Genomic DNA, 10,621 nt, shown 5'->3' with positions numbered 1-10,621 from the left:
ATTCCTGAGCAGCATGATGTGCTGGTGGGGGTCTGCTGCCATGAGGGGGGTGTATTTCGTCTGCAGTGGTGTTTAGGTGGATGGTGCTTGTCAAGTAGCATCCACATGAATACCAGGACCCAAGGTTTCCCAGCACCTTACATTGTAACGAGATGATAAGTTATTCACTTCACCTGTCTGCAGTTTTAACATAGTGGCTGATCTGCGTTCACTGACTGAACTTTATGAAAGCACTACTCTACATATGACTGCCAGTGGAGTGTTTGATTGCTCGCTTTGTCAGCAGAATAGCTAAAAAATCCCTGTTGTGTGCCGAGCCTGACCTCTGGCCTCATGTGGAGGGAAGCATGACGGCATATTCCCGATTAATGAAGACACTGCTACGTGAAGACATCGATTCATGCGGTGAGTACACGCACGCACACACACTTAATAAAGCAACACAAATGGAACATGTAATATGTCAAAGCTGTTTTAATAGGCGTCACATGGAGGAAAAGGCTCCCACTGTTAATATCCTCAGTCTTCCTATGTGGGTTCTTGGATAAAAAAAAACAAAAAACAAAAAACAAACACGCTCACCTCAAGCACTTATACCATCATCAAGTGCTGACGTCAAGTCAGTTGGTATTCAACACAGTGTCAAATGTTTGTTCACAAGTTCAGCATCAGTTCAGTAATTATTACTCACAGAAACAGGATGCGCAGGTCACAGCCCTGTCTGCAGAACATGGTAGTCAGTCTTATTTGTTAGTTAAAGTGAATTCACACACATATTGATGGATGGGACTAAGTGAGGGGAACTATGCCAGCGTTAGTCTTCCTGTGGTTTACCTGAGCTCGGAGTGATGGCTGAATGAGGCCGCTGCATCTGCGCCTACCTGCCTATGTTGTAAAAGGAAATCTGCAGCGACAGGCTAGCTAGCATTCAGCACTACCTGTTAGATAAGAGGATTTTTTTCATAGATGTTTCCTATACCAAACGTTTCATTAACAAAAATACACCTGAATTCTCTTTATGTACAACAGAAAGGAAACATTTTCACCTGCATATTCAAGATTCATTTTTAATATTAGGTATAGATCTTCTGTATTAGAAATATCACTATTTTCTGAAATGAGGATCTTTGAACTAAGGTAATAATGATCATTTCACCCATAAATCATCAAAGTACAATATTTACATATATTACAGAGCCCATGTAATCTGAAACAATATTAAAATAAATGTTCAATAGATACAAAGGTTTTTTTTTTAATTCTATTTATATTTCAACCTTGTCAAGGAGTCCTTACACACTCCAAAAATGTAAAGCCATTCTCCTCTAACAAACTATTAAGTGCAAACAATTTTTTTTTCCATATAAAAAACTATGATTGCAGCATCCAGCGTTGAGACAGAGGGCAATAATGAGCCGTTTCCCCAAGTGCTTCCAGAGCTGTCTTTTGCTTGTGTTCCACCGTCATGATTTCAAAAATGGGGAAAACAAGAGTGAAAAGAAAATCTGTGCAAATACACTTTAAAGTGTGATACCATTGATTCAAACGTTTGTAAAGGAAGTAAAAAGCTCTCTTGAACAGGCTTCGAGGACCGGGGGCTGCACGAGAGATCGCCCAGGAGGTGGGAAATGAAAGAGACTTGGCGTTGCTGCGACACAATTCCATATCTGTTTCCCTTTATCTTCATTTGAAGAACAAAAACGTAGGAAAAAATGTCCGAATTAAACCCATAGAAAAGGTTGAGGCATCACCACAATGCTCACAGCATGTCTAGTCTTTGAAGATCTACAGGCACAAAGGATTGGGTACTAGAGTTTCAGACTAGACACGACTTGATATGACCACAGACAGAACAACGAGCCAGTCGATCCCTCCCATGAACCTCCTGGACGATTTAAAGCTTGCCATCTTACTTCCAATAGCACCCTTTTTTTTTACCCCCAGACACAAGGGGCATCAAGTTTCTAACCCTGGCTTGGCCAACGTCTAAACAGTAATACAAAGAGAGCATCTGGGTGGTTGTAGTGACGAGAATGAAGGTGACACTGGAGGTCATGAGGTGTGTGACAGTGTGTGAAGAAGCGCTGCAGGGGCCTTGGCCTTGGTCATCCCCCCGTCTCTGTTGCATGGAGCTGTCATTAGCAGCACCAGCACTGGGGCTATACTACTGTTCCACTGGGGGAGTTGGCTGGGTTGTTTTGAGATGATAGCAATCCCTGTGGAGAGACAGATAACACACATTGATAACAAACAACAGTGTTACTTGTAATGCATTAAAAGAGGCAGAATAGTGAGGCCACGAGGTTTACTGTCGGGAGAGGATATGCTATTAACCTTCAGAATTCTGAGGGTTTAGTGTAACTCTTGAAATGACCAAAAGCGTCGGCTGCACACAGTGGCGTTAACTGCTTCTGAGTGCAGCGAGGAAAATAGCCCAGACTACGTTAAGAGGTGTCACATGACAGTATCCTCGAGAGGCCTGTCACTCACCACTTTCCCCGGCCTAGCCCATGTGCAAACGAAACCCTCCTGACAGGCTGTTACCAGACAGTCCTCAAGGAAGATTAACACAGTGAGTCTCTCGTGAGCGATCTTCTTGCACACCAGCGGCTCGAGCAGCGGCACGTCCTCCATGCGCGGACACAGCGTCGTGCCCAGAGTCTTTGCCGCTTCCGCTTTTGCCGTCCGCGACGAGCTGAGCTGGTTGAGCTTGTCGCTGCTTTTGCTGCTGATGTGGCCCATGCTGTGGTTTCGCTTGTGGTCCTTCTCGTGGCGCTCCTTGCGCGAGTCGTGTAGCGACAGTGTTGCGAACTTGCTGACGCCGCTGGCGATGAAAGCGCTGTCGATGATGCTGTTGCCCTTGGTGCTGCTGCTGTTGCTGCTGCTGCCGGTGTGACTGTTGGGCGTGCTGCCCCCTGTTGGGTTGGAGGAGTGTGGCAAGCTGTTGGACCGAGGCAGGGTGTTGGGGAGGGAGTTAGCTGGGTTGCCACTGGTGCTACTATTGCTCCCATTGTCTTTACCATTAGTGCCACTGGGATTAGTGGTGGATACAGTAGTAGTAGCAGTAGCAGTAGTAGTACTTGTAGTAGTAGTCGTAGTTTGTCCAGTGGCTGGAGGGCTTGTGGCACTCATAACATTAGTGTGAGTCCTAGTGCGGGACAGAGGGAGGTGAGGGAAGAGGATGTCCTCGGTTAGGTCCCACAGACACAGCTGGGTGTCCTGTCCCACTGAGCCGAATCTGTAGGTCACACTAACAGGCCGACTGTCTGTAGAGTTTCTCTTCGAGAGCCGAGAGTGAGAGCTGTTCGCTCTGTCTCTGCCCGCACCAAAGTGAATCTGCTCGTGGAATTCCTCGTCACTACCACTGAACTCAGCAGGGGGGTCACCATCCTCAACGCTGGTGGTGCAGTGGTCAAACGCCACCACACTCACCCACGACTTGTGACCATGCCCCCGTGCGATCACTCTGCAGTCTGAAAACGACCACACAGTCACCAGGTCGTCCTCCCCACCCGCCACGATATACCGTCCATCCGGGCTCCAGCACACACACAGTAAGCCACCGAAGTAGCTTTTCATTGTTCCGTGGAGCTCCGCGGCGTCGAAGCCAAACACCCGCAGGAAGCCATCCTGGCTCGCACAAGCCAGGAACTTGCCGTCCGGGGAAAAGGCAAACTCATTGAGCGCCCCTTCGCCCACTGTCCAGCGCAGTAACGGGTTGCGAGCCGACTTGCTCTTGCAGGTGTGCACAGCATAGTTTTCACCCTGCTTAAGGAGCTGGTAGTGAGGCGCCGTGGTGCCGCAGGTGTTCTCCACGTTGTACAAATACATGCTGCCGCTGGAGTGAGCCACCAGGAACAAGCTCTCTGAACCAGGAACCCATCGTACACACGTTACTCGTGACTTGTCTATAAGTCTCTGAGGGCAGAGGGACACAAAAACACAAAGGCAGTGGTCAGACAGTAATGTGGTCAACTAAAACTAAATGTCGCTTTCGTCATCTTTTAGTTGAACCCACCTCTTCATTGAAGAGTTTGCTGGTTTCCTTCTTTATTGGGTCGATGAGCTGCACCTGGCCGGCTGAGAAACCCACCAGCAGGGAGACGCTCTCTGCTGTAGCTGTGATGGGGTTGAAGTCATGACACGTGGGCTGCGTTCCTTTGTATATCCTCTTGTCTATGGGCTTACTAAGATCGGCAGCCTAGAACAGAGAGATACAAACTGTATTTAAGTGTCAACCATTTTGACAAGGAGCTCTGACTGTGATGGATACTTATTTGGCTTCTACTTTGCTCATATCAACTATATTTCAGATGACGCCTCTCCTCCAAGGTGACCTCTAACGCTTCACTCAACAACTCAGTGCTTGTGTTTATCTCACAGCTTTTCTCTTAAGATTTCTTGTAAAGGAAAATTGGCACGCAATCGATTTATACTTAAAGGACCCCAAAATCAACAATATTTTTTCTTATTACCTGTAGTGTTGGACACACCAGCTGTAGAGATGTCTGCCTTCTCTCCAATATAATGGAACTAGATGGCACTTGGCTTGTGGTGCTCAAAGCGACTAAATATATTTTAATAACTCAACCACATGTCTCTTTGCAGAAATCATGACCTGGGGCCTCATTTATAAAAGAGTGCTTAGGATTCATACTAAAAGTTGACATGTGCCCAAAAGCTGAAAATGGCATGCGCCAAAAAATAATCTGATTTATAAAACCGTGCGCACGCACACTTGCACGCAATGTTCTCTTTATAAATCACAGACCTCCTGGAGTTGTGCGCACCCAGATCTGCCTCATATTCCGCCCTCTACACGCCCTAGTTCAACCATAAATGGTCATGCAAATCACCTCGTGAATGCGATCTGCATATAAATAAGCCGGCATGCGAGTGTTCTCTCGTTGTGAGTCACGGCGACAGGTGTGAGAAACAAACCAAAAAATGGACTTTCTCCAAGACTGAGCTAGAGACCCTTTAATGGGAGGTGGAGGACTGAAGAAAGATTTTATTTGGTGGCCACAGCAGCGGGATCACTAATAAGAGAAAGCGAAAAAAAGTGGCAACACATCAACGCTGCTGATGCTGTCAGCTGTGTCTGTGGGACTGTCTGATCTAAAGGTAGACCAAATATTTCTACTCCTTTGCCAACATGTAGTTAATGTGTTGCTTTTAAATTTGAGGATATCTGACATTGATGTGCGACATAAAGAATCACATTTATTAAAGGTGGAGGCAAAAAGGAGTATGTGCCAGTGCCATCTTGCGCAATTACGCACGAGGGTCACCGCAGCATTTATATGTTTATGGCAATTAGTCTGATCAGACACCCGGCCTGAATTACAGCATGAACCAGTGGTATCCCTGTCCCAAAATACAACGTGTAATTTGAAATACAATTCAAAGATGAAAGTGTAATAGGCGAACACGTTTCTTCATGCCGGTTTTGTCATGAACAGCACATGTCTAAGTAGGGCTGATGAAATGAGTGTAACGGTTGTGCTTAATGGCTGTATTTCGAGACATGATAAATGCACTGGAAATATTTAGCTAAATAAATAAATATATTCCATGCAGTCGCGCCGTCCTCTCCCCCTCCTGCGCTCACAGAGTGGACAATGAGACGTTAGAGGCAGTGCGGATTAAATACGTATTTAGAAAGAATTTCAATTCAGGATTTGAGTTGGATTTTACAACGTTTTTATGAAACAATTATCACTCACTCCAAGCGCAAAATAAGGCTGCTGGATTTAATTTCAATGATAACGTGGATATAGCGTGACATTAAATTTGTGTGAGACATCAATAAAAATCTGACTCCACTTCTCCACCTCGTCGTCTGCGTCGCCACTTCCAAAATGTGCGCACGCATGACTTAGAGTTTGCTTACAGGTGCGCTCATTCTCCCGCCAAGTTTATTTTTATAAATCACAACCTTTGCGTGGTAAGTGGCGTATGCCACTTGCAAGCCCCGTTTTGTGGGTAAGCAAGCTTTATAAATGAGGCAGCTGGTTACTCAAGATAATCCACAGACTTTGTTGTGAGCAGTTTCATGTAGGTACTATTTTAAGTATTGAATTTCACCTGTCAAGCTCTCGTCCATGGGTAGATGCATGTTTCTTTCTGAGCTGTGATGATTGGCGGGTGTAGTTCAGTATTAAAAAAGTAGTTCCTACGTGAAACTGCTCACAACAAGTCTGTTTTCTGTAAAGAGACATTGCTGTTGAGTTTTTCAAATGTATTTTTTGGTGCTTTGAGCTCCACAAGCTGAGTGACATCTAGTTCCTTTATATTAGATAGAAGGCAGACATCTCTACAGCTGATATCTCCAACACTCTGCAATTCACACACAAAATCATTGACTAAATAGCACTACAGGTCAGAGGATAATATGTATTTTTGATTGTTAGGTGTCCCTTTAAGTCGCAGTAAAAAAACATCAAGCCCATGATTGCATTTGATTCTTTCATACACCACCGAGGGACAACATCAAAATGCCAGAAATAAAGCCAATTAAACTTTCAGTGTACAGAAAAATACCACTTTTTTAAATAACTTAAGTCTCTCAACATTTGCTGGGGACAAATATTTCAAGAGCATCGCTGGCTGCTATCTACTCTTTGTTTGTGTCTGTCTACAAAGTGCCAACCCAGTGTTCCTGGTGCATGATAATAATGAATTGTGACACATGGAAAGTCATTATCCAAAAATAGAGAGGAAGACCAGACCCAGCCACGCCACATACTGGAGGTTAACTGTTAAGTTTGTCTTTCAACAGGCAGCTGATAACATGACTCAACATGACACTGAATGAAATCAAAATGTGATATATACTAAGTTATCTATTCTCGTACGATATGACACAAGCTGAGTCCTGTGAGCTTAAACGCCTCCTTGTTGTGCAGGTTTACACCCAAAACTGACCCTATGCATCACTGCAAAATGGTCTGTTTCATTACTGTAGGTAAAAGGAAGACAATCAGCCAAACCTGTAGTCAGCCTAAAAGGAAAAAGATAATGGACCTGATGAACAGAGCTGCAAACCTGGCAGGAATATATCTGGCATCAGACCAGTGGAATTGTGATATTTGTAATGGCTTTATGTTTTATCGCTGCAACTCTCTCGTGGTCTGTTTTCATGCATTAAACAGACGCAGAGAGAAACCATAGGGGATGTAATTAAAAAGATGTCAGTGTCATCAAAGTGAGGCTGCTGCGCTAAATAAAATACGGCTCTTTGGCAGACTTTTACATTTCAAGTGCTCCAGAACAATGATGCAAAGCTTTCCCTGTCAGCTGCTGAAATATTTTAGACAATAATGAGACTTTATTTTATTTTATTTTTTTTAAATCATAGTCTCTTTTTATTAATTAAATCAAACACAAGCTGGGTTTGGACTACTGGCTGTTCTGAATTTATCGTCAACTCACTTAAAATGAATATAAAACAGGCTGAATGACTATATATGCAACATTCCAACCTGTTGAGGTAAGTGGGTGGGACACATACTAACACTGATAATCAGGCAGCATGACATCTCACACATCTATAGTTCTTTACTGACTCTCATCTATGTATTTTCTGTGTGCTAGCGGAGCTGCAATGAAGCCTTAGATGTTAGAGACTGTGACAAGTCATTATTTGACTTCAAGTCTACTTGGAAACAGAAATACTTCCTGACTAATTTGAAATATTGCAGGGGAGGAGGAGTACAAGAAGATGCAGTCACTGTGAGTTGGTTAAATCAAGAGCTGCAGGGAACTGGTGCTCATTACAATTTGGGCGAACCGCCAAAACATCTCCAAGGTAAACAACACTTCTTTTGCTGTGTTGTTTCTGTCATATGGAAAAAGAATTGCGCGCATTTCAAGAATGTGATTAGGGCTGTAGATAGTACGACATGATGCTGATATGCATGAAAGTCACAGTTCGTTAAAAATTGAGCTGCACAATATCAAATGTCCTCAGCTGTCAAGTTGTGCGATATATCATATCATACCACGGCAGACTGTGATAATGTTATCAGAGATTGTCTGAGATAGTTGTGAGCAAGTATCAAATGAAAACTGCACTTTAAATTGTAACTATCATTTTCATGTTCAGTTCAATGTTAAATTTGTTCAATATTTTTTTTTTTTAATTCAACAAGAACTTTGTTGTGTTTTCGCAGAATAATGAAAGCAACAGAAAAGCACAACCAGTGTTGCCAATTCTTTTCCAATAAAAGTAGCAAGCTCTAACTCTGAAAGATGCTGTAAGTCACCAAATTACATCATCGTGCATTAATGGCAGCATTAAACACTGCTGAATTAGATTTAATGGAAAGATCCTCAACAGGCATGGCTGAAAGTGAAATTATTTCTAACTCTGCGGTGGTTCCAAACAGAGGAGCAGCTTCAGTAGTGTGGAACAAACTGTGAATGTTTTATGAACAGCCCCGGACTTCTCAGACTCTTTTAGTGACTTATCGCTCAGAGGGAACTCATTCCGCGGCTCCTCTGGCAGCAGCACAGTGTCTCCCCCTCTGCTCTATCACTGTGTCGTCAAGTGATTTTGTCATAAACCCTTGGTGATGTAAACCTACATGACGCTCGCAGCTCGACAAAAAAACTCCATATATGTGACTATGTGATAGTTGTGGTATCATAACAGCCTGTCACAGGTTACAGCGTGATGATTAGAGGAGAAATGGCAGAGCATAAAGGTCCAGGTTGGAAAAAAGAAGGAAATCACTTGTTGATTTATATTTATAGATCCAAGGGGACATTTATTTAAAGGTGTAATTTGTGGTAGATTTTATGTTGTTGAACTATTAATACTGTAACAGAATCTGAATCTGACTCTGAGTTACTGTTATTGTTCACAAACTAAAGAAATGAGAGATCATTTTAGTTTTTACTGAATATTTACTGAATATTTGAAGTCAAACTGTTGGGTTTGATTATTTTATTGCAACTCTATGTTCTTAAATGAATATAATAATATTTTTTTTCCTAATTTGTCATGTTGTCAAGAATATCATTGCCACAAAAACACCTAAAACATTGTGATGTTATTTTAGGACAATATCACACACCCCTGCTAAAAACCAGTGGGAACACAGATTCCCTAGACAGCACCAAGGTTCCAGAAATCCCAAACAGAAGCAGATCGGGAACAGCACCTGAGCTGGATACACAGGAGGAGCAGAGCTCCTACATGGAGGCTAGGACATGTTTTGCTGCTGCTTCAGGGACGACCCCACCATCAGCATGTCACCACTGTCACAGTCACCATGCCTGCTAAACAAGCCCAAACGTGGCTTGCTGCAATGACATCATCAGTGTGTGCGACCAAACAGTGGCTCATATTACATCACATCCAAGCCCTGACAGCAGAGTGCACTCATCATTACATCACGAGCAACAACACACTCCTCACTGACACTCCTGTAGCTCACACTGTGATGGGACAGACCACAGCTAACCCTGCTGGTGAGCACTGTTGACAACTCGCCACCCTTATGTGGCTTTCTCATGTAAATACCGAGCATAAACAAACACACCATGACACATGACATGCGTTACGTAGCGAGGTCACTGAGAAATCTCACGTCACAGCTCATCACGGACTGAGAGCTCAAACAACTGAGGGACTGTGAAGTGCACACAAGACTCAACGAGGCAAAAACAACTACTGTGGCGATGTTAGCTAAGAATGCTAATTAGCTGCTAAGTTAGCTAGGTCTGCTACATGGCCTTGTCTTGACAATCTGCGCACTTCAATGACAGGAGCTGGGAGAGTTGACAGCCCGGCGGCAGCTCGTCTGAAGCCGCCAAACCACCGGGCTGCTCCCGGACGGCTCGGTCTCCGTCGCTGCAGTCAAATATTGTTTACCTTTCTCACGCCTTTGTAGATATAAAAGTAGAGTTCCCGGCCCACATTGAAACAGATCCTGTCGCCGTTGCCGGACTGGTCGTTCACATTGACGAAGGAGACCTTGACGGGGTTGGAGCCCTGCGAGTTGAAAGGCACCCTGTTCGGGCGGCTGTATTCGGAGTGAGTGAGGAGTTTGTAGACGCCTTCTCGTGTGGTGAATTGAGTTTTAATTTCGTTCATCTCCTTCCCTCCTCCCTCCGCCGCCATCTTGGAAATTGGCGTTCATCCTTGTCCGAGCCCCGGATGTTAGCGACTGCGCATGCGCTGGACCGTTGAAGTCCTGCAGCCATGCGTACAGAGGAGTCAACAGTCATGTGAGACCAAACTGGAAAATAAAGAGTGTAGGAGTTTACATTTCTGTTGGAAATTAATATAAAAACATAACTTTACCTCACACACGGTCCATATTTGGAATATTAGAAGTATATTAATAAAGAGAAAATCATTTTTTAATACCAATAATGGATGGAGAGGGGTATCTGGTCTATTATTAATTTATTTGATAATCATTTTATAATGCTTTTGTGGAAAAACAGTCTTGTTTGTACTGACGGTAAAACGCAGTAATTAAGGCAATTCCACAAGCAATGGTTTTATTTATTCATTTTTACTTTTTTGTTGTATTTGATCTTATTTCTATTTTGTTTTATTTCATTTTTACTCAACAAGACCCTTCAGTAGCTATAGATAGATGTATTT

At 43.5% G+C, this 10,621-nt stretch overlaps 1 protein-coding gene across 1 annotated transcript; it reads right to left on the bottom strand.

Moving 5' to 3' along the window:
- Positions 1-456: 456 nt before the first annotated feature.
- Positions 457-10,174, bottom strand: wdr20b (WD repeat domain 20b). The gene is made up of 4 exons (XM_033649136.2): positions 9,881-10,174; positions 4,019-4,201; positions 2,491-3,918; positions 457-2,216 (listed from the first exon to the last, which is right to left on the bottom strand). The coding sequence occupies exons 1-4, from the start codon at positions 10,127-10,129 to the stop codon at positions 2,160-2,162; spliced, it is 1,917 nt and encodes a 638-aa protein (XP_033505027.1). The 5' UTR covers positions 10,130-10,174; the 3' UTR covers positions 457-2,159.
- Positions 10,175-10,621: the final 447 nt, after the last annotated feature.

The sequence above is a fragment of the Epinephelus lanceolatus genome, chromosome 13, assembly GCF_041903045.1.
Source record: "Epinephelus lanceolatus isolate andai-2023 chromosome 13, ASM4190304v1, whole genome shotgun sequence".
Classification (NCBI taxonomy): Eukaryota; Metazoa; Chordata; class Actinopteri; order Perciformes; family Serranidae; genus Epinephelus; species Epinephelus lanceolatus.
This window is presented reverse-complemented; position numbering and strand designations above follow the sequence as displayed.